This window comes from Malurus melanocephalus, unplaced genomic scaffold (assembly GCF_030028575.1).
Source record: "Malurus melanocephalus ecotype Western Australia unplaced genomic scaffold, MMel_1.1 scaffold_78, whole genome shotgun sequence".
NCBI classification, from domain to species: domain Eukaryota; kingdom Metazoa; phylum Chordata; class Aves; order Passeriformes; family Maluridae; genus Malurus; species Malurus melanocephalus.
The window spans coordinates 435,910-460,964 of record NW_026623310.1 but is presented as its reverse complement, the minus strand read 5'-3'; the positions used below and the strand labels follow the sequence as shown (position 1 = coordinate 460,964).

Sequence of the window (25,055 nt, the reverse complement as noted above, 5' to 3'; positions counted from 1 at the left end):
TGGAATGCAACTAGAGCTCTAATACTTTAATGATGCTTCAGCAGGAACCAACAGGGAACAGTATCCATAAAAGCATAGAAACATAGAACCTATGATGTATGGGGCAATGGAAAGACACTAAGATACTGAATACAGTATGGCTAGGCCTTGTAAGTATATTATACCTGYACACAGTAACCCAAGGCATTGCTGCAATAGCACTGAAGTCTCATGTCTAAGTCAGAAGTGGCCTTGAAAAAAAGTCAGTACCAGACGAATGACAGAATTAAACCACAAATTGGCAAACTTTTCTGTACAATTCCAATGTTTGTATTAATTTCACCTTTATGCTTAGAAACACTTTAATAACTCAAGATTTTAYATACCAAGTCTTTACTCAGTCCTGCCTATGAAAAATGCTGAAAGCTTAAAAAAAAATCCTTCAAAATCAGCATAAGATTTGCTCATTTTCAGTTTGATCAGCCACTCCAAAGAATACATTATTTGTTATTCCTTATGTAATAGGAAGTACTGAAATTGGTKKKTTTTTTTTTTGTTCCTTTGTTTTTTGTTTTTTTTTTAAAGTTAGGTCAGCTTAATTCCCAGAAAGTTTGACAGAGGACTTCTAGATAAGCTGTGTCTATCTAGAAATGTGATTTTCACTACCTTTAGAGAGTTCAGTGTTCCAGCCAGGGAACTGTCATGCTCTATGAGCATCTGGTTTTTTTTTTATTCAGGTGGTTTTTTCCCTTAAATTTCGATTTTTTTTCATATTGGAGCCTAACTGTGAGTTTTGACTTTTGAAAGCTATAGCCAGAGATCTGTAATACAAAATCTGTAGCAAATAAAAACCAAATTACAGTATTAATCACTTAATTTCCTAAACACAAAGGCATTTTATATATATATATTGAAAATTAAGGAAACCAAGAATCCCACAATCAATTTTTTTTTACATTAGCAATTTAGCAAATTATCRCTGATTTCATATTTAAAGTGATATAACCTGGCAGCAGAAATCTAAAAAAATATTCCATTAAGAAGCATAATTTCTCTTTTATGCATTTAATTATCATACTCCAGTTTCTGAACTCAGCAAACTAAAAGCAAACAACTGCCATCTACAGGAAATCAGAAAATTAACAAAACTACAAATAAGCAGCCAAAAAKCATCTACTAATGTCATGTTATCAAAATAGTGCAGTAAGAAATAAAGTACAGCACAAGAATACAGAAACACTAAGAATTCCAGAAAGATTTAGACATTGGTATATTTTTATCTGCCCATTTTGTACATCCTGACTATTTAAGCTCAGCAAATATATAAAGGCCATTTTTAGATTATCTTAGTAGTGTCACAGAATGTTGAAAAGTGGTCTTTAGCCTCCCTCTCCACAGCTTTTAGCTTTTTCTAAAAACAGCAACTTAGAATTGCTCTCTGAAAATCTTTCAAGGTTGATACCTGCCTTATCTAAAGAAAAGCAAGAAATGTAAATATTAATCTAACAACCCAGCCCCTGAGTTAGAACACACATACACTTTTGCCACTAAACCATATTAAAGGCATAATAAATGTCAACAGCACTACCAAAGCTGGCTTCAACTACTTTATTAAGTTTAGGTTAGTGGCACCTCATTACTCCAATTCAACTTCGAAGGGACATTCAATTAAATGTATATGTTTTTATGAAAAATGGTCCACTTTTTCCCTTAATCAATATGAATAATTCCTATTTTATGCTTCAAACAGAATGCTTGCAAGACATGGGATCTCAGAACAATACTCAGGTATGGATTTAAATGCTGAATCACTACAAACACTTTCTCACTGCTTTCCTGGGAAAATCTGTAACTGATACATGTCAGAAGTAATCTCTATGTTTAGTGGATCACTGAATAGACAAGCAAAATAAATTAAAAGAACCTCTGGAATAATAAGCTTCAGCCAAATCAAGGCTGATATCCACATAAAATTTTTCGTGTATGACTCCCATTCAAGCTCTTAGTCTTGCTTGACAAAGCCCACACAACAGTGTAACAGATGCTGAAAATGAGCAGAATATTATTCCCTTTGACAAAACTTGCAATATTCAATGAGCTACTTACCCACATCCCCATAGACTTGTGAAGTGTGATACTGTGGAATGTACTGCGTTGCCATGTCACCAGCTCCAGTCACAGGTGAGTATATGTGACGGGGTGGAGGGGGTATCATGGCTGGAAGAGGAAGGAAGCCGGGCAGTGGGGGATGTGGAGGCCTGTGTATCACTGTGTGACCACCAGGATGAAATTCTGGAGCCTGGGGAACCACCACAACCCTTCGAACACCGTTATCCTCAATAACCTGTACAGTGAGACACCATGCACCAAAAGAAAAATGACAGTCTGAAAAGTATGTTTATATATAGATACTTAAAGTCAAGAATAGTAACCCCTTAAATTTGACGAAAGGAAAACATGAAATAGCAAGAAAAAAAGAAGAACAATTAAAGGGCTATAACTGCAGCAATGCCATTAATTTCTCAATGCCATTAATTTCTCACCCTCAAATCACATCGCTTGTATGCTACACTGCTCTAGGATTTATTCTACAGCATTACAATTAGATTGCTCCCTAAAAATGAACTAGTGAACTGACAGACCTCAATAGTGAGAGAAAAGGCAAGAAGTGTCTGGTTTTCGCTCTGTCCCCATCTCAGCCCACCAAAGCTAACCCAGGAGGCACTTGCYATACTGCTCCTGCAGCAGCCACATCTGCATGAAGCTGTTAGCAAACAAACTACCAGGATGGCAGTCAGCCCTCTCAAAACGCCTTCACAAGTCAAGTAGGTAATTTTTTTTTCCTTCTCTTCCCCCTACCCCTCTACCTATTAAGAAGTCTTGAACCCTGAAGGAAGCCACACACTACTCAGAAAATAGGAGCCTTTGTGGCAGCCTCTGGCAGACTGTATAGTGTAGGAACTTGTGAAAAATTAGCAAATGGGAGATGTGACAGGACCAGCCTTTGCGTGCAGCTGCTAGCAATGCTGCCGGAAGTACCATGCAATGGCAGTAGCATATGCAATCCCACAGTGAGAATCCGTGAGATACTGAGGTGTGCTGAGCATGAGACCTGTAGCACATCTGGGCTGTGCAGCACGTGGAGCTCTGGTGCAGAGCAGGCACAAGAGCACAAATTGAACAAAGCCCTGAAGCAGAAAATGATCGTCAGTAAACAAGGATGGGTCATCAACTAGAYCAGAAACAAAGGTCTGCCCCTGAAGCACCTCACATCATTACCTTTTCTAAATGTTTGTAAATTTTTTACAGAAATACATGACTGTTTGTGATACCTAGAGATGATCTTAGCATAATTTGAATTGTGTGTATTGTGGTGTCAGTAACTTTAGTGGGATGCCAACAAATAAATGGTTTTTCATTTCCTAGTAAAATGCTGTAGAACGAAGTCACAACAGAAACTGCAATGTAAGGTTTCAGATGAAACATTTATCCAGAAAAGGGGGAGAAAAAGAATGGAATATCATGACTACATTCGATAGCAGGGGACAAAGCAACCCTATGACATTAAGTTTTCACTGACATTTGAAATGAGTTGGGGACATGTACACATACACCAATAAACATCCTGGTGCAACAGGAAAAGATCAATAGATCAAAACACTTAGTGCCAAGCTGCTTTTTCACTGYTTAAGGTTAACGGGATCATCCTTGGCTAGATTTAGCTCTGTGCTCCAAAGTGAATGATTCCATCAAGTCCATGACAGAATGCTGCTTGGAGGATCATTGGTTTTACCATGTCTCCATTAGGGGTTGGTGTGCATCTGGTACATCTGGAACAGAGCTTCTGCATTTGTTTTCTCTGCCAGCAATCTAATTTGAACAGCATAAAATTATCCTGCCAGCTGAACCAATGCAAGTGAGGTTGGTACAGGAAATTGCTTCAAAACTTCACAAATGTGCTGAAATAGTGCTGTAGATAGAGCTGCATGCTTCTGGTATGATAGAATATGCATATGCAACAACATTCAGAAGACACAGAAGTGTGCACACAATGGAGCTCATCCCACTTACATAAATAGACAGTTGGAAATTAATGTTACTTAAGTGAACACAGCTTTAGAAAACATGCATACCATATGACTTTAAAAAATGGGTTATTTTCAGTAAACAGAAATTGACCCTTATTGGGAAAGAGTAATTAAAGACTCTATTCAAATCTGAGTAACCATAGCTATGTGGTATCCTAAAGGCAGAATATATTAGCAGTAAATACAACAAGACCTTTTGCTGTCCAATGAAATTCTCTAAACACTGAAATGTAGTTTTAATTATTTAAGTCCCTTTTGGTTACAAAACCCCCAAAATTCTGCAATTTATTATTATTATATGAGTAGACCCAGATTATGTAGGAAGCAGCTGCTATGAAATAAAACAAGCAAGCTAGTTAGTTTATAACTTGTTTCCTTGGGTCTGCTAATAGGCAAAGTAATTCAGAAACAGTCACACAATTAATAATAGCGAGGACCTTATATTTAACAAATCTGTAACTATGTTTCCAAATCAAACATCTGCTCAATGGTAGGTTGGCCTCCAGCCGACAACTAAACAGATAAAAATGCTCCAAAAAACAGTCAGAGAATCATGCTAAGTATATAATTTTTAGTTTAAAAAGTAAACAAGCTCTCTATTATGCCAACTGTGCTAGCCAAACCTGGTTCTAGCATAGGCCTATTTGGTTGAGTGAACCAACCAAACGTCACTGGAAAACTCACTACAGATAGTGAATATAGATTGCTGATGAGAGGATGAATAAATATACGCTTTCTTTCAGTTTTACAACTACAGTTTCAAAAGAAGAGGAGAGGAAAAACAAATCAGCTGATGAATTGCTTTTTAGTTATGTGATATAAGGAAAACAAATCTTTTATTCAGTGGTTATCCGTAACTTCTAACAGAGGACAGTATGCAGTATCACAGCCAAACAGGAACTGAAGCAAGCAGAGGCATAAAAGAACTAAACGAAAATGCAGAGACAGAAGATGGTTATGCTGAAGTTCTTCCTGGCTGACAGCTTTGGACATTTAGCTGTTTTCCTATTCAACTCAAWACATAGCTGCAGCTGCTGACATTTAAAAATATACTATGCTTAAAGAAACCATGGAAGTTATTTTACTGGGACTGCAGTAAGTCTGGGAATACTTTGCCCAATAATGTTCGCAAGACTACAATCAAATCTTCTGGCTTGTAACAGGAACTTCCATCCTAAACCTCAAAGTCTGGTATGTTTTGTCAGTAGTAAACACTTGAGAAGGCTTATAAACTACAGGTTTTCCTGGACTACAGTACTTCTACTCAGATGAAAACAGCAGATGAGCTCATTCTACCTGTACCCTGAGCTATATAGATCTGAGGTACCTTCAGTTCAAAGGTCAGAATGCGGTGCTAAAACAACACCTGCTTGCACCAACAAACTCCAGTGAAAGCCTAATGAATGGGCCTACTAGCAAGGCCCAGCCCTTCAGGATCTTTGATTCAAATTATCCACAAAGGAAGGATAAACTAAAAAAAAAAAAAAAATTCATACTGGTGTATGTTACACAGCCTTTTAAATATGTACGTGCTCAACTGAAAACAAGTAAAAAATACGATAAAATTCCAATTTTCACTTCGCTCTAAACTTCTTTCAGTTCYTTAAAAATGAAATCTAACAGGAATTGGGACTTTTTACTATGACCTGAAGATATATGGACTTYAGTGATTATTTATAAGTATTTTTTCTTCTGCCTCTTTGGGAACTCAAAAAGGATGCATAGAATCAACTTATCAGCCAAGGGAAGAAAGATAAAATCAGAGTAGTAGTCTGCATGCCCTAACAGACTTTTCTTTTGCTACAAGACAATTTTTTAATACTGTTTTGACAATTTGGCCAACATCTGCTGACACCGTGGGCTTTTTGACTGCATTTTATACATTGTAGGCGCTTGTTGGTGTGCACCATTGGACACACACTAAGTCACAGGTAGACTGGTCACAACAACAGAATGTCTGGAGAGAGACTTATATCATGGTGAGTGGTATTCATCTGCTCTAACTTCCAGATCTGACCTACTAAGCCCTAAACTTGTTCTACAGGAGAGGGAAAGAAAGTGACATCATTTAGAAGACCACACATCTCACTATAGTACACACTATAGTAAAAAATAACCAAGAGAAATCATCCTTTTAATCTGCTTTAAAGGATCCCCAGTTATCTAGCTCACATTTAATTTTCAGGCGTCTAAATCAGGAATCGCACAGCAGTGAAAAATTGGGAGGCCCATTTTAAGATAAGTAGTGGAAAAACCTATTCTATAATTTAGTCCCAATGGACAGTTGACATTTTTTCCATGTTGGCTGCTGTACTTTTTCAAGTGATCTGTTTTTCTCCTTATCTGCAAGGAACTTCCCAGACATGAAACATGTACATGAATAAATTATATTGCTGCCAAGAGAAAATGTCCACAAACACAGGAATCAGTACAGGTTCTGCATAAGCAGCTATTTGGGTCATGAYTGCATTTTATATTCAGAAGGCATCTAGTACTTTAGGATTCTGAACTYAGCAAGGAACTGTGCTTGTTCCTGTCACGTACGTAGTTAATATATAACTGAACAGGCATATATACAGCATGTGAAGTTTCCCATCTCAGAGGTACTGTGGGACATCTCTTATCTCCTTGCCTGATTACAGTGCTGAAACTTAACAAATAATTTTACTGAATAAGTGATTATGATTCCAATTCCAAAATTTGCATGATAAGAAGCAAGCAAAGTAACATACCTGTGGGGCATATCCAGGAGGCACATAAATAGTAGGCACTGAACCATTTGGGGACATCATTGGAACCTGAGCAGGACCTAAGTGAGTTACAGAAATATACAGTACATCACCATTTAGTAACTTGAAAAAGCTGAAAGCACATACTGAACTGCAAAGTCTGTATGAAAAACATACAAGATAACATGGATAAACAAAGGCAATGAACCGTACAGATAAAATTATAGCAAAGGGCGTTCCTGGAAGTCCAAAAACAGAAACAAGCAAAAAAAAAAAAAATCCCAAGCAGATATTTCTTTCATCTCTGTCAACAAGCTCACAGAAGAGCTCCCATCAAAACTTAACAGATGACAAGTCAAAAGAAGCGCCCCAAGATGAAAAGACAATAGAGAAGACTATAAAACAGAAACAAACAAACAAAAATATTTGAAACAAACTGCTGAAACCAGATAGTATTCAGTTAAGAGTTACAAAGAAAGCTACTTAGAAAATTGCTGGGTTTTACTATGGTCTTGTCAACTAAAGTAGTCTCAGTACCACAGCAGTGGGAGGCGGCAAACGGAACACWAACTTAGGGTCCCAAGGAAAAGCCAGTGTATTGGCTGCTGTAATAATTCTGCTCCAGCTAATGGGAAAAGTCACGACACCATGGTGATTCTTGTACTACGTAAACCATAAAGAAAGGAGTTTACAGACCCTTAGATAAATTTGACATAATGAGAAGAACACCTTAATGTGTTAAGGTGGCATCTGTAGATGAATTATTGCCTGGAAAATCAGATACCTTCTAAGAGCACAGGGATGCTATCACACACTTGGATTTTCAAAAACCTTTTGACAATGTCTCTCCAAGACTCTTAAAGAAATAAGTTATGGTTAAAAAGGGGGAAGGTCTTTCCATGAATAACTGATTGGAGAACAGGAAACAAAGAGAAATAAATGATCAGCTTTCAAAGTGYTTGAAATGACCAAAAAAGAGTCCCACAGGCACCCAAAGAACCTGTTCAATGTATTAAAAAAAGCTTCCAGAAAAGAAAATGAATAGCAAGGTGATAAACTGTTATGTTTTCAGAGAGCTGTAAAAGATCTCACAGTACACAACGATCAGATGATAAAACCCCAGAAGGGATACAGTTGGTAAGTGAAAAGTGATGCACCCTGACAAAACCAGAAGTGTTTATTTACAGCAATAAGCCATAAATCAGATGTAAATAAACATACATAGCAGTTACTACATGGATTTCTAAAGAAATACCAGCCAAGTGTTGTTTAGTGGCATTCGCAGAGAGCAAGAGAACATTAAAAAATCATTACTAACAAAACTGAGAAGCAGAAAACATCATGTGCTGTGGTATAAATTCACGCTGTACCTCCAATCAATCCTTGAGCAATGTTTGATTCCACCTTTCAAAAAGAACACACAGGACTAGAAAAGACAAAAACAGTGTTTACAGTGGCTATCCACCTGTTTATTAGGAAGGATTCAAGAGAGCAGGATTCTTCCACCAGAAGATGGTTAAAAGGGCGGCAGCAGAGAAACAATACAAGACCTATTAAAAAACCCACCTAAAAAGGGAAAGATAGATAACTTGTAGTTTCTCATTTGCATGAATCAGAGATAGTTAACTGATTTACGGTAATTTTTAAAACAGATAAGGGGATTTCTCATAAAATGCACAGCTAAATTGTTTAACTCCTTGCTTTAAGAATACTACAGAAACTAAAGATTAGGCTCAGATTGGGAGAGGTAATCCATTAAGAGCTGTGAAGAATGTAAATATTACTTTTGTTTCACGAACGAAGAAGTTTCTTCTGTGTGCCTGCCCTACCCTTATGCTGTCCCCTTCAGTTTTTGATACTGGCTTCTATCAGAGCAAGCACATTAGTACAGGTTCAAGAGGGATGTCGTTACATTACTGTGTTTTAATAGACAAGGGAACAGACACTGAGGTTTAATAATTAAAGAAATACTGAAACACAATATAATTTGAACAAGTTTTGTGACAAGATCCTAAAGCTGGGATTCAGACACTGTAAGGCTGCATTCTCCCAATCTCCAATTCAGCATATTGAAGCTACCAGAAATATCAATCCAACTTGGTGGAGTTTCAGTAATACTTCTGAAAGGGTATTCAGAGCTCCACCTTAATTTTTTAACGAGTTTTAAACTCGTTAAGATCTGCAAATGGAAAGCACAGCATACGAGATTAGCATACCTCCTTCTGGTAAGTATGGACTTGACAGAAAAATAAAGGTACCTCTGTCTGAATGCCAAGAGCAGGGAAAAGGAATGAAAAACACTCCTCAGGAAAGCAGCATGCAATCCAATATGATTACACGTATTATAGGAAGTTCTTCAGAATAAGATACAGAAGTTTGCAAACATGCTACCTCAAAAGAATCACAGCTTTATTATCAACCAAATGATAACCTACAGCAGGGGGAAAGGGTGAAGAGACTTCTTAAGAACAAAGTCTTCAATGAATTATTGACTGAACTGTGCAACAGCAAAGAATATAAGGACTACAGTGAGCTATAAATTGAGAAATGAATATTTTTCCAGTGTTTTAGCTCATCTGAAAATCAAAAATGTTTCAGCAAAAGTTTCTCCTGAGTATGAAGTGATAAAAATAAATGAAAGCGAAGTGAAAAACAGCAAAGAGAAAGTCAAACATTGCTTCAAAGCATTACCTTATTACAACAAATCCAAAAAGGTCAAAACTAATGATAGAATATTTATTGTAAGTTGTCATTGAAACAAAAAATGGTTTTAATTTTTACATGAGAAGGTGGATTTTACACAACTTCTATCTTGCTTGCTTACCTGCAATTTTTCTATAACGAGTACAAAATACCAACACTTTCATTGAACTCACAACTTTAAACTATGTAAATTTCAAGTAAATGGAAAACTAAGAACACGTTTACTTCTTACAGAGCACAGTGTCCTTGAGGGATGACCCAACTCATGTGAGCAAGTGCTTTCTATTTAAGCAAGTGGTTTCTTTGAGAACTTGTGATTATCTCTGTTCAACTTTTTCGTTTTGTTTTGCTTTAAGCATCTAGAGAATATTGTTTAACAATCTTTTAAAGCTTACTTATTTAGCGCTTTAATCTCTCTAACCAACACAGAGCACTTATCGCCCATCCAGTACAAGGGTTGATCCACAAGGCCATTTCAACATACCATAATCTAGCAGTCACAAAGACACAAAGGGAATGTATGAACCAGAAAACGTATTGCAGTGTTAGAATAGAGTCAAATTAGTAGTTTCGAAACTTGCATGTCATCTTTTGCACTTTAAAGTATGAGAATTAATGAAAACATATTTTGAATATTCAAGACTTCAATTTACTTCTGATTAGATTTCCAAGTGGCTGTGAAGTGAAGTTTCTAGAGGGACATTCAAGAAAATGGTACACAAGGGAGAAAAAGGTGGCAGACTTCACAGGAATTTTTAATGAACATTGGGTTTTACAGCAAGATTACTGATTTCTTGAGGGGAACCATATTACAACCTGCAAAATTGTATCTGAAGATAAAATGTTAATATGCTATAAAAACATGTATTTCTTCTGCACTAATGTGAAGATCTCAGCTCTYCTTTGATAAAACACACTGCAAGAAGAATTTTCATGCTTTTAGGTATTGACTAGACTGCAGGACAAAACCAGTGTGTTTTACCAGGAGGTGAGAGTCATTATAAAGTTCCAGCAAACAACAGCATCAGGAATTAATGTTAAGCAAACAGCTAATTTTCCATATTCACATAAATGGAATTGACTTCATCTTACTGGCAACTGYTGGTAAAGGGATGTCTCAAATCTATACGCTTTCAGGTACAAGTTGTATTACACAGTAAGTGGAAAAGAAGCATTGTGGGAATGAAAACGAACACATAACTGAGTTACTTAATTACTTAAAAATGTCTCATGAAACTCACTAAAGGATGGTCTAACAGAACTGGACCCAGGAAACAGATGTTTCACCACACTCTCAATTTATTATTGTCCTAGTATCTCACCAACGAAAAGAATACCTCCGTCCCGTTGCAATAGCTGGTGAACTTCTCCAACGTGTCTATTTGAGCAGACTATAAAAACCTCATTATGTTCATTACAGCCACCATAAACGTGTAGTAAAATTACCAGAAGTGCAGCTCATCTAAACATAATAACACCTGAAAACCTGAGGATACCACCAGCGGTCGTCTAGCAGATGGACCATTTCTTTTTATTTCAACCATGAAGCATCGCTCCATTTTAAGTGGCTCATAAAAGCCTCGGCAAGGGTGCACACACCGGATTCCCAGCAGCGGGGCAGGGAATGCTCTTCCGGGGCACTCAGCGCACGGCCCTGCGCTTCAGCACGGGCTCCTGCGGCCTCCCAGCGCAGGGCGTACCGTTCTCCTTGCGGCTCCGGAGCCACCGTGGCCCYCGGGACCGCCGCCACCCCCCTCCGAGACCGCACCACCGACAGAGGAACCTGGCAGCGCTCCGACTCCTGCCCGGATTTCCACCCNCCCCCAGCCACTGCAGCTCTTCCCCCATCCGCCACTGCCGCACGACCGCGGAGGCCGCCAGCCCACAGGCGTCGTGTTTCACCGCGGCGGCCGAGCCGGCTAGGCGGGAGTCCTTACCGCTCATTTCGGACCGGACCGGACCGGACCAGGCCGGGCCGGGCCGGGCGGGCGGCTGCTCCCGGCGCGCCGCGGCAGCGGGGCGGGGCGGAGCGGGGCGGCTCCCTCAGGTGCGCGGCTGGACCCGCTCCGCTCCGCCCCGCGGCCTCTCCGCGCCCCGCCCTGCCGCTTCAAGGGGCAATGTCCCCGCGGAGAGCCGCATCCTCTGCCTTCCCCCGGGGCTCTCCGCTCGCTTTTCACTGTAATCTACCGACTGCCATTGCCTCGTGTGATCCGAGCCATTTAGCTGAAAGCTTTTACGTTAATTAGGATAAGTAAGTGCTAAAGAATTACTTAGGCCCAGTCCTTCCACAGGATTTTCCTTGAGCTGACCCGCTAATCAGTTTACACGTAAGAAAGGGGGTGCACAAACAAATTTGGTTGCAAACAAACACTTTCCAGCCCAGTGCTTGGAGAGCTTCAATGACTTTCATACTAATGTATGTGGATACCGCGGCTCATGAACACTGCTATACTTAGCATTAGTCTAATGTGAACGGTGATGAATCACTGCTATCCCCAGGAGGAAATAGCATTCAGGATTTACTGCAGCACATTAGGTTAACTATGGCTCTATAACCGAACACCCACACTTTGACATCACACAGGCGATGATATGCATCATTGACGCAAGCACTGACAGGATCAAACACAAAGGCCACAGCAGCTGAAACAATAGAGCGCCAGCTGACGTGGCAGCACACCCCTCTATCACTGATGGGCTGCAGTAAATCAATAGTCCCAGATGCCACAAACAGTTGCACCACTCTGTCTTTTATATAAGGGCTACCACTTCAAAGTTTTATTTTGGGTTCCCAACAGCTACAACTAATTAAAAAACACAGTAACAACAGCCACCAACAACTGGTCTGCATTTGTCTTTTAAGCCATACCTCGAAAACACTTCTAAATTAGTACTTTACGTTAACTTCAGCAGCTTTACATATACGAGGTGCAACATAATAAAAACAAATAATAACAAAAAAGGAAAGCAAGCACAGAACTTACTGTCTGGCCTAAACTGGAGAAGAAGCACAAGAAGGAACGGGACCGGTGCAAGGGCACAGGTGATCAGACTTCAGCTTGCAATGCTGTCAATTTAACGTATCCCTTATGCTCTAAATTCATCCTGACAAAACAATCTCTTCCCTTTCCCCATTCATCTGTCTACTACTGCCATCAAGGCCGATGAACAGCAGCTGACAAAGCCGCAGCAACAATTCAAACGTATTAATTGACTAGGAAAAAGAAAGGAAATCTATCAGTAGACAGCAGGCTGGCAAATGAAAGGAAAAACTGAATGTAAAACATTATGATAGTTCCTTTCAAAAGCGGTTGGGGGGGCTGGGCATCAGCTGCACTACAGAGACTTTGGAATAATGGATAAAAGAGCAGAAAGCTATGAAGTCTAACTAGAATATTTCTAACGATTACATCCTAATGAAATCCTGATCTTTCCCATGAAACCACACATACATACAAGAAAATCCCTTCTCAGGCAGAGTGCAGAGATGACAGGTTCTTATAGCACTTTATCACAATTGCAGCTATCAGTTTTCTTTTATAATGGCCTGATGCACTTTCAAAGGAAAAAGGTGACAATGGTTTCTATGTTCAAATGTTAAATGTACTTTTATTTCACCGGCTTCTAAACAATGACCACGGTGCAACTTTGTGATTAACAGAAGACTGCAAGTCCATGCCTTTGAATGGCACAAACTTCATAAAACAAAGTTGCACTTGGGAATTGCAAGAAGAATGACTGCAGTAATTTGAAATACTCCAATAATAAGAGTTTCTATACCTACTTTCTGAAGCAACTATATGACACAGTGATGAACTCTATTCTATTTCACTAAAAAATAAAGTAACAATGATTCAAAGATGTTAACGTGGAAATACAACACACGCTTTGTACTGTGCAGCCTAGATTGTTAAATTACTGTTTAGTTTGCCACCTTAGGGAAATGATTTAGTAACTATGTGGAAGAGTTACATCAAAAAATCGTTCACTCTCTCACAGTGTTCCAATTTAAATATTGGGTGAACCATAAATCACTGCATTTAAAAGGGAGTCAAATAAGATAAACCACACAGAAAAGCTTTGATAAAAATGTTGTTTTTCCTGCTAAGAATAATAATCTACACTCATTCTAATCTAAATGCACTGCATATTTGCTTAGCTTTTTCTTCAAGGAGAGCTTGATTTCCTAGCGCTGATGCTAAACAGTACAGATTTGCAGCTTTTTCAGACTAAAATTTAGTATTTGTGCATCCTGTGTAAGCATGTTGCACTTGATTCACAACATTTAGAATAATCTACAGTTTTATCATCTAACAGTTGTTAACACTAGAATTGGTGTTTTTCTAATTGGKTGGGTTTGGTTCATTCCCCAATATAGCACTACAGACCAGGAAGTTAAAAAGTTAAGCACTGCTGCTGACAGCTGCTTTTGGGTAAGACTGAAAAGCACAGGTGACTACCAACAGTTGGCAGTTCTTGGTGTGTAGACTGTGTCTTCTACAAAGACTGTGTTGGTCTAGAGAAGACGGATAGATTTTGGAAGAACAAGCATTAACTTCAACTTCCTCGACCTGCCTGACTGTGCAAAGAATAATATTACATAGAATACTTACTTGTAAAAGCCCTTTCATCATCCTGATATTCAACTTATTACACCAATGCGTTATTTTTTTTTACTTACCTGGCTACATTGGCTTGAAACAAGAATGCAGAATTATCTGGCACATTCTGCTGCATCAGCTTGCAAAGAAGCCTCCTTTCCTTTGTGCAAATTTCTTAATATTACCCCTCCCCAAATTATTATGCACACATACACACACGTATGTATATATATATGCACACACACATATAAAATAAATTTATACACATATAAAATGACTTGAAGATGACTTAATATAATTTATACAAATCTAATGTATTGATTAAGAAAATAGATAGCATTAATATAAATGCTGGAACAATTTTAGCAGCTTCTAGGGTAAAGTATTTTAAAATTATGGTAAAGAGAGAAGACTCCATGGAAATTAAAAAAAAAAAAAAAACAACAAATGGTTGAGCAAACTGGGATTAATGCATCACACACAGTGTCAGAAACTCCAGCAAAAAATCATATCAGAAAAGGCTGCCAAGAGAGAATTTGGGCCCAACTCAAATCTTTATTTCTACCCAAGGGAGAATAGTGTATCTTTAGACATGTCTAAGTCCCTGGAATCTACTAACAACAAGTACTTTCATTTGAGAACCTTTGAGTTGTCTAGGTTTCAACCTAATTATATAAATAAATACAATGCAGATTCAGATTGTCCATTTAAAATAAAACCAAGCAGAACAAAAATTATTATAATTATTATAAACAGCTGAAATCCTTCTAGTATGTAAAATAAATACAAAATATATCTTTCTTTAAAGGGACCAGCTTGTGAGTGGTCATTCCCAACTAGAAGATATAAAACAAATTTAGCAGGACATGGGGTAATTCAGCTTTCCATAAACCTGATAATCCAGGATTCTACATTATTTAGCAGACAAGGGAAAATAGGTAAATCTAGAAAGATACTGACTCCACCAGCAGAGTTCTAGGTGCAAAACCAGGGCTAAATCTTTTTCTCAGTGTAAGGTAAAAAGTTAATAACAACTGCTGATTTTTGAAAATCCTCCCACCCAATAGCTCTATCTCACTGAAATGTTATTTTCTTAGATGMGATTCTTATATTAGGGGAATTTGTTTTTCTGATTAGACAAAAAGATTATGTGTAGCAATACTAAGCAATGGAAAGAGTTTGGTCCTACAGGTCTAACTCTCTTCACACTCACCACATACAATTATTTTTCTGTCTCCATTTGAAGTGTTCACTTGAGTCCACCAACCAAGTTTCTGGCAACACTGCAGTTCCACAAACAAATGTTCAGATGTAGGTTTCTTAAYCATGAAATAAATTTTGAAGTAACACTTCATTACACAATTTTGTTTCAAATCATGAGTGGAGAAAACAAGCCCTGAAGCTGACAATTCAAAAGATGACACTTGTGATGAGAAATCCTTCTGTCATGACACAAACTGTAGGGAACAAAACTCAGGCAAATTATACAGAATCCTATGACAAAAGAAAGACTTAAGACCAAATTGAAAACACCTGATGTCCTACACTTTACACGGTGCAGCTTCAAAAGCAAACACCTGGCTTCAGCAGTGTGAGCTACCTCCAGATGACAAGTTTCTGATTCTGCACATTTACCACAGCTTGCTCCTATTTAGGAGAGTGCTAAGAACACCAAACTTAGAAATAATCTGGGTCACTTCAACGGAACATGCTTAACTCCTTTAATCCAAGAGTTTCTAAGTGGAAAATTCAGAGACAGCCTTTAAAACAGGAAACAGAACCCAGGACTTCAGCTAAATCATAGAGGAATTGGTGTTACATCAACAGAAAAAGGCAGCTTGCTTTCCCATAAAATTTCCCTCTAGAATTTTTTTTTGAGGTGAAGATGCCCATCTCTAAAAGACAACACAGAGAAAAGGCCAGAATATCCCAGAGCCTAAGAGGGATGTTAGTAGAATCAGGGAGCTACAGGTTTTGATTCCACAGTACTTGCAAAGCTCCGATTTGTTTTGGTGGTGAGCAAGTACTTTAAACAATTTCCTGCTGATGATACTGTTTGCATTTGAGGATAAACTTAATATAGCCAAAGTAAGCGAGCAGCCTTTTTTTTAGAGACAGAAAGGCAACACTTATATACTGCCCCTATACTGTCTCTGTCTTAGATGTCTGGTATTGACTGCCCCCTGCAGCCTCATGTTTTGAAAAATTATAGGCATGTAGGGAATCCCATGGTCAAAACAGGAGAAGCAATRGATTCATCATGCTTGCTAGGATTAGATCATAATTTAGTGGGTGACCTGAGCTGCATCTGAGGCTTTTGCAGCTAACTCTAAGTTACAACTAAGGTGGAATCCCAGCATCTTAAACAGGACTCCTTGCAATCACAGTTCTTCCCACAGACATTCTTTTCTCTGTCTTCTTCACTATTAACAAGACAAGCCTATGAGTAGAGCTACAACAGAGGATGCTCTGGAGACAGTGGAAATAAAAGTTTGACTGAAAAACTACTGATCTTGAACATTGTTAACACTGCAACTGACATGATAAATACTTAACCATTTAGATCAAGATTTATGTTTCTGCTAATGACTAAAGGTCCACACACAAGAATTTTCAGGTTCAAAAAGCYGCAAAAATTTGATCCCAAATTAATTAATTCCAAGTCAAGATACACATAAAAAAGCACTTATATTGTCAGTCAGACTCAGAAACAGAAAGATGCCATGCTACAAACATCTGCAGCCTCTTCTGCAGTGAAATATTTCAACTATTACACAAATCCCTTAACATTATCAGCTAATTCACACTGCAAACCTCACATTTGATTGTTGAAAGTGATATGAAAGTGTTTTTCAGGGTCTGCAATCTAATAATGACTTTTAAATCTGTATGCTTTAAAATTGTTTTGGAATTTGAAGTTTAAAATTTAGACTTGTTGGTGCTTTATGTGACAAAGACTCCGATTCTCCACAATGAACTCTTTACAGATCACTTCAATGAGGGATTATTTTCTACCAATCTCAAGCAAGTTACTACATGGGAAGTATGTAAGCTCAAATACTAAGAGCATCCATGACAAAGGCTTCTGTTGATAAAAAGCTTTCAGCAATGTTAATAAACATGTTTTATCAGAAAGAAGGTACCTGGAAAAGCAGTAAGGTGGGATGCGAAACAAAGGTAAGCCTATACCGCTGCAGTGTTCTCTTCAAATTCAATTTGCTTTGTAACGAAATACATTTTAGCAAGTAACACACCCACTGCTTTGGCATCCAAAATGAACCTGGAGCCAGAAAGAACTATGTAAGGAATCTACTTACGTGTGCCAAACAAGAGGCCAGGTATAAAACAACTAACTTGAGTCAGACATACAACAGTTGTCATTCCAAACCAGAAAAAAGGAAAAAAGGACACATGCATACAGTGTAATTCCTTACTGTATATTATGAATGGATCAGTATATGCCTCCATGAAGGAGCTGAGACAAGAAAATTGCTTAACAGTTGTAAAGTAAATGTGCCCTTTGTGCAGAAACCTTTTTATTGCTTCACTACTGTCTGCATACAGGAGAAGTAAATTTTCTGTTGTTGGACCATGAGGGCTCAAGGCCTGAAAAATACCTCATGAATCCAGTCTATTCACCTGCAATTGCAATTTCATTCTTCTCTCCCATTATCATACACACAGATCCACCATAAATGGATTCTACATAGCACGAACACCAATCCAAAGCAGTTCTTTTACCATACATCTGCCCAGTGGACTGCTGGCGTRCCACTCTCCTAAATAGCTAGAAGGTTTCTTGTAATTATATTAAAGTATTTCACAGCCATTTTATAGCAAACTGGGCTACAGATCAGCTCTGGCATTATTTTTTTTTTCAAATATCCCTGTTGTTTTCTACCAAAGCTCCTTTTTAGCCAAGCATATCAAGCTCTTCTACTTTGTTTTTGTATATTCTCCTGAATATCCTAACAGTTTTCTCACAACACCTGGAATAAGCTTAATTTCATCTTTTGTAAACATGAATTATCAAATTACAGTTGAAATCCCAGAAGAATCCTGTAAAATGCTACTAAACATACCAAGCTACACTAACAACTGTCCTGATGCATTTTATGATCACAGTGCGCTTTACAGATACATTACACTGGAGATAAATACTATCTTGTGAGTCAATTAGCTTGCCTGCTTCTTCCTCCTCTTTATCAAGTTTCAGCTGAGGAGAGCCCTATCCATAATTTATTAATCTTATGCATGACCTTGAATTGTATATAACTGCATTTCACTCAGTTCAGTGGCATAYAAACAACACTCCTTTTGACAACTAATGCATGTTCTTGCCAGTCTTTTACCACTTCTGTGGTAAAGGTTCTTTCCAAAAAATAGATTTCCTGTGCCATTAGAGTTGTCTAGATGATCAGCTTTGCTGAAATACCAAGTATTTCCAGAATGTCTCCTTAGCTGAAAGATACCCGAGTACGCTGATTACTAAGTGATTACAAAGCAATATATTTACATCCTAGGTTAGCTGTGCATCTTGCTTTAGCATTCAATCTTTTCCTATTTCATGCACAATTTAGAAACTTACAAAAAAAAAAGATATTGACTCTGCTGAAGTTCTCTGGAAACAGAGATCAAAAACATTCTGTGCTATGCTTTCAAGGAGACAACATGCAAGTATCTGGCCTCAAGACTCTACTGCATACCTGCAATTCTTTACACCCAWATTTTCTAAGCAGTCCTATCTGCTTCCGACTGCCTTCATAGCCACCAAATTTATATCCTAAATAGATATAACCTTACCCAATATTGACCCTCTTTGCTCTGTGGAATATTCCCAGGCATATCAGACCTTTTATTTCAGCTCTCTGAAGCTGCACAGAAACATTTACTGTACTACTTTCCCAGACCCAGCAGCACAGTAGCACCACCATGCAAGAAGATGATCCAGCAACATATATTTACGTGCTTCTGAAAAGAACTCCAAACCAAACACTCTTCTGTTTAACTACTGTCACCAACATGAGACTAGATGCTTTTCCATCAGAAATAATCAGGCTATTTTTCAGTTGAGAGAACAACGCTTAGTAACTAAACAAAAAATGACAACACACTGAAATTCTATGAACACAATGCACAATTGGAAAGCTATTGTGAAAAAAACAGTGGTCTGTATGCCATTTGAAAGATCTGACAGACGATGAACAGAGAAAGCTGTGTGGACATATTAATCTGCTATGCGTCATATCTTTGCTGGAGAGGAATGCAAGGAAACTTTGATGTGTATACAGCTGCAATTAAAAGAAAAGATAGGGTATTTCCAAAGTACCCATTCCTCCTGTTCATGCAATTTTCCTTTGCATAAGCAGTAGAAGGGTGTAGTAAGCATAACATGGTATCTTTTACAAGTATTTTATGGAAAATGCTGYGTAGCTATCATGTCAAATTTACAACTTGTGTAGAAATGCACTAACACTCATGGGCCAGAAGTGAAAAGTGATCAAACCATCAATAATAAATCTCAAAAACCTCACACCTGACAATCCTTTGTACCCATTTGTTGTACAAGTCAGGGAAATGAGTGGAAGTTAGACTAACACTAGCCAGTCCTCTGCACCTCTGATCAATATTTGTTGATATTCACCCTTATTTTTCAGCTCTTAGCAGGTGATTTTTAAGACTCATTCATGTTGGAAGAACTTTTCCAGGTGCTCAGACTGTCCTTGTAACTTACTGAATACTTGCACTCATTAATGCATTGCATAGTAACCAGATGCTCCCCAAAACTGCATTGCCAGCAGCATCACACTCTAATTGGAGGTAGTCACTTTGCTTTTGACCCCTATTCAGAAAAAAAATTTCTTTCAGAAAAAACATAGTTTAGCTTCTCAAATTCCCAAAGTCACCTTGGGCTTTAGGCACCCCAAGGATCTGTCTGCAAGATGGCTTTATTTGTATGTACTACCATTTGAAAAATAAGAGTAAAATGTCAGATAAGATTTCAGACTGAAATTAAAATTTGAATTTAAAAGCTAGGTAAGAGTCAAAGTACCTTTTTTAAAATTTTGGTACAACTAACAGAGTCTGATCCAAAATCTTTGCCGGATCACAAAACAAGAAACAAAATACAAAGTATATGGAAAGCATAAGAAAAAGAATAAATGCAAACTTAACTAGGTTTCATATAATTTTCCAAATCTACCTGCTACTTAACAGCTTTACTTAGATGTCACTTGGCTGCATGAACAATAAGAGTTTACTCTGTCCACAGAGTGGTGCCTTTCAGAGTGCAACCTCTTCAAGTCTAAAGCAGCTGAGGGTGCAACRCAGTGGCACTTCACTGAAATGCTATCTTTCAAGAGACTATCTTAAAGACAACTTGTGGGAAAAACAGAGAAAAAGAGAAAGGCTGACAACTCTCTGTAGACATTTTCCTTCTCCCATCTGTCATCTTCAACTTTCATTCTGACTCATTCTTCTTTCTTAGAAGAGAAGGCTGCAGTTTCATTAACTTACAGCTCCCGGACCTAACAGTTCTCTKCCCAGGAATTTGATTATTTTAGCTTTGATTGTTTTGGAAACTGGCTTGCTAAAGCTGTGTTTTATGAGTAGAGCTTTCTSTACTTTGGGACTTTGCCTCAGCTCACAGTCCTGGTGCGGTGTTTGTTTAGCACAGTCCATCTATATTAAATGACCTCTCCGTATTTCATTAAATTTTCCTAGGAGTGTTGCCAGACTCCATTAGGAAGAAGTCATCATGAGAAATACCCACTCTCGTACCCATAAAATTTACCCCCATCTTACTGAAACTACAGTTCCATATTAACTTCTTTTAAGAACTATTAATGAGCAATAACATATACTACTATATACTCATATATAGAGCATCAAAGGGAAAGGATAAGTGAAACTTTTGAGGCATGGGCTACTGGAAAAACAAAACGAGAACAAGCAAAGGAGATAAACCATATCCTCATTGAACAGCAGATTAATCAAAAGATTAAGGAAGAAAGGTGTATTAGCTTCTCTAGTAGCTCCACTACTATTAACCTGAGACCCATCTACAAATTATTGCACACTATACAATGCTGTCATTTGAAAAAATTTAAGGCTCTTTGGAAGGTGTCCTAGAGCAGCTGCTCTAGACAATTGCATTTGCTAGGACAATTAGAAAGCCCTTTGCAGTGTGAGAAAGAGCTCCTCTTCTGCTGTGAACAGCACTGTGGATACCTGTATTCACTTCCAGTGAATTTGACCCTTCCAACTTTGAAATCCCGTATGATTACAGTTTCTTAATGGCTTTARGTGGCTGAACTTACATCCTTGTAACCGGTCTTTAACTCACATTACACAGGAGCTGTTTATATTTGTGCACAGTTAGCCTATACGTAATGACCTCGTTATCTTCTGCCTTTTCTTCCTTTCCCTCATTTGGATAATAAAYTGCTTTAGATGTAAAACACATTGCTGCACGTCTGCAAAAGGAAGAAGGGGAAGTTATATTACCATGATTTTAAATAAAGTTGAAGACTGACATGACCATATAAGTCATGAAAACTGACAAAACCTCAGTCATTTCACAGACAGTAAAAAAAAGACAACTATTAATTTTCTATTAATAACACATGCACAGCCACATCTATCAAGCCATGTGCTGCTGATTCATCTATCACTAAATAAAAAAAAAAAACAAAAAAAAAAACCAAAAAAACCCAAACAACCAAAAACCAGAAAGAAAACAACTAAGAATTATAAATCTCTGTATTCAAAGTTGCAGCATTTAGTTAAGATATTACAATCTTGCAAAAACAGACAACACAGTAGCCTTGCAAGGGTGAAAATGAAGGAAAGGGAGAGTAATCTCATGAATTCTCAATAGCTTTTRGCATCAGCGTAGGCAGGGAGGCAGAGCAATGTCAGGTCCTCTAAGCTGCTAGCATGGTTTCACCGCCTGGGCACGTATGAGGAACTTTCTCTTATTTTTCCAGAGTTCCTCAAAACAAAGCCACGAGAGCTGCTCCATGACCATGAAGACTATTTTCCTTCCCAGTGTGTCTGCAACCCTTCACAACTATCACGTGCTTGACAGTGGTTCACAGAAGAAGGCAACCATGAGTACTTTTAGAAGTACAAATAGGACAAGAGTAAACCAAAATTAATTCAAAGCTATTTCTTATTTGCAGTAATTGTGACAGAAGTCTGAATAGTTTGCCATCTATAACTAGACATGAAGAAAACAGCAATCAACTTAAATTGAACAGAGTGGAACTGCAAGGAACTCTCCTGAGGTCTCATCTAACAACATGTAGCATTTTCCAACAGATGACACACCAGCCTTTATTCATTCTGTGCACAGTCATGAAAGAGGACCCAGCTGAAGTCCTTTATGCACCAAGTTCTAGCCTTTCCATTTTCATGAAACCCAGTACAAAGTCCATTTAAAAACATTGTTTAACATTTAACAAATTAAAACACCATTTGTTCTTAAATAATCAGATAATGAAATTAAGGAACTTATTCCCTTCTTTAATGTTAGCAATCTTAATGAATCTTTATTATTTCAGTTAATCAGATTGCATCCAATTAAGACAAAGAAAATGCTATCAGTTTAAGTTATGATAAATGTTTGTAYATTAAGCAAAAATACTAAGTAAAATGCGCACAGCTCTAACTTTTTATTTAATTCAAACTGCTTACTGCTTATATTAGACAAACTTTCTACTTATACTAGAAACCAAGAAGAGATCTTACCTATTTTTCTCCCTTCTTTTTCCCCCATTAAGCAAGTAATATAGGGCTATTTCTTTCCTAGCAACAGCACATGTAGAGACAAAATTAGATTACCTGACTACAGTGCCATGGGACTACTATAATATTGCCAGACACAGACTTGCCAGGCTTAACATGCTTCATACTAGGTTCATCCAACTGATTCCAGACTCAGGCAATAAAAGCACCTGAATCTTAGCTGCTTGCGTTAATACTTCACAGCCTTGGGGGCTAGACATGTCTGACCAGAGTCATGGAAACCAAGTTTTAAGGGCATTCTCTAGCTGCAACTTAGGGCTGTAATTTCATTCCCAACACGCACCTCCAAGTACCAATACCATCCTTGTAAATTGTGATGTTAGATGCTCAGAGAAACAGATGAGCTCAAAGAGTTCAGGTGCTTGCAGACAAAGACATTCACTAAGGGTACAACTGTGAATCAACACACCTAAATGAGGCACTTGCAGGATGTAGCCTTATTTATTTCAGTGTATAATAGTCAGGCTTTAGCTCCAAAAYGGAGATGTCTCATTTAGGTATCTAAAATTACATGTCTGCGTGCAAATTAGGACTTTAAACTCCCATTATAGCAAGTGAAGACCTAGTTGGTACAGACAGTGGAGCCTGGAGAGCTATTGAGTGCACACTGATGTCAGCTGAAAAGCACGGAGTGTACTATAGCTAGTGACTAAATCTTCACTAGTTTCAATGGGAGCTTAGATCCAAGGCCACATATAGAAACACACATTTAGACACCTAAAATTAGATGACTTCAGTATGCAGCTGAAGCACTGATATTTCAAACAAATGTCTCCAGAACCTTCTTACAGTCAGGCTGAGTTTGCAGGGTGGAGATTGCAGTGTAGTGAAAAGAGGGAAAAAAGGAAAAGATTAAAGAAGGTACAAGGGAAGATTAACTGATCTGAATATACAAGAAAATCAAACAAGAAAAGGAGAATCTGACTGAACACCTTACAGGGAATATAGTTTATGAGCTCACATCTCAGAATGCATGAAATAAACAGAACAGAAGTTTAAAAAGTATCTGATAGAAGAATGAGAAAATAACCAAGGCAAAAAATGTGACAGATATATTTTGTCCATATAAAGATATTTGCTCTACTTAACACATTTTAAAGAGAAATCAATGGCAGAAAATGACATTCTTCCTAAGACACACTGCAATCAACATCATGAGCGATATGAATGAATGCATTCCCTTTTATTTTTTTTTTTTAAATTTGCTACTGCTGAAGCAGATAAAACAAGTCTAGTTTGCTTTTTAACCAAACTTTTGCCAATTCAATTTGTTCTGTGAATAGAATGTTTTAGAAGTCTAGTACTTGCAATRCTAACGAAGTACGCACAACAGTACTGTGAACTGCTGTGGCAGAAAAGCAGCATTATAAAGTAAACTTCTCCAATAACAGCTTTTTATGTCTTCCCTGACTGCTGCTTTAATGGCTCAGTGAGACTGGGACCATGAAGACCTGGTCAGTCATCAGAATTAATGGAGGACAAGGTCAGGCAGTTCCCAGAGAAGGCTGAAGGAGCTCTGTTATGAGGTTAATTCTCATGGTCATTCTCAGAGCAGAGAGAGGCCGATCTAAAGAACAGAATTCTGGATTGCTGTATTTTATTCYTGTAAGGCAAGTGACCTTGTTTTGCTCTACTTTGCAATTTTCATTGAGTTAGCACAACAAATTTGAAAGATGGTGTCTCAGTTTAGAGACAATTTTAGGAGAAAATGCTCCAGAATGAGTGTTTCTTCTAAAGAAAAAGGCTTCAGCAATTCCTTCTCACTGATGTGAAATGAATACCGGTTGGTGAAAGTGAAAAAAACCCCTGTTTATGTGACAAACAAYGTGCCCACACGGTATGGAAGAAAAATTAATAACTGTTAGATACTGAGCTGTCAAAACTTTACATACAACCCCCACCCCCTCAGCAGAACAAAAAAAACCCCCAAAATGCCAGGGGGAAAACTGCCGACCACATGCTAGGGAACAATAAAATGGCAGGCAACTTTGTCTTGGGGGAGGAAGAAGAGGCCACACAGCAGCTCAGGAAAGAAAAGAAACAGATGGGAACCTGGTGAACCTTCGATGCTGGTCTCTTCCTTGCAGCAGACAAAGCTGGTGGATTTAGAGCCCTTTGTTTCACTGGTTTTACTTTTCCTGAGGTCT

The 25,055-nt window shown here is 38.1% G+C and overlaps 1 protein-coding gene across 4 annotated transcripts in view; it reads right to left on the bottom strand.

Moving 5' to 3' along the window:
• The window catches only part of FNDC3A (fibronectin type III domain containing 3A), a 111,999-nt gene that overhangs the window by 41,183 nt on the left and 45,761 nt on the right, over positions 1–25,055 (bottom strand). For 3 of the 4 annotated variants that reach the window (XM_057367357.1, XM_057367356.1, XM_057367358.1), the window contains exons 4-5: positions 6,800–6,876; positions 2,086–2,323 (exon numbers count right to left, since the gene is read on the bottom strand). In XM_057367357.1, the coding sequence (XP_057223340.1) occupies positions 2,086–2,323; positions 6,800–6,876 (315 nt within the window). Of the gene's footprint in view, positions 1–2,085; positions 2,324–6,799; positions 6,877–11,436; positions 11,521–25,055 lie in introns of those variants that run through there. The other variant, XM_057367359.1, reaches the window with a different exon arrangement.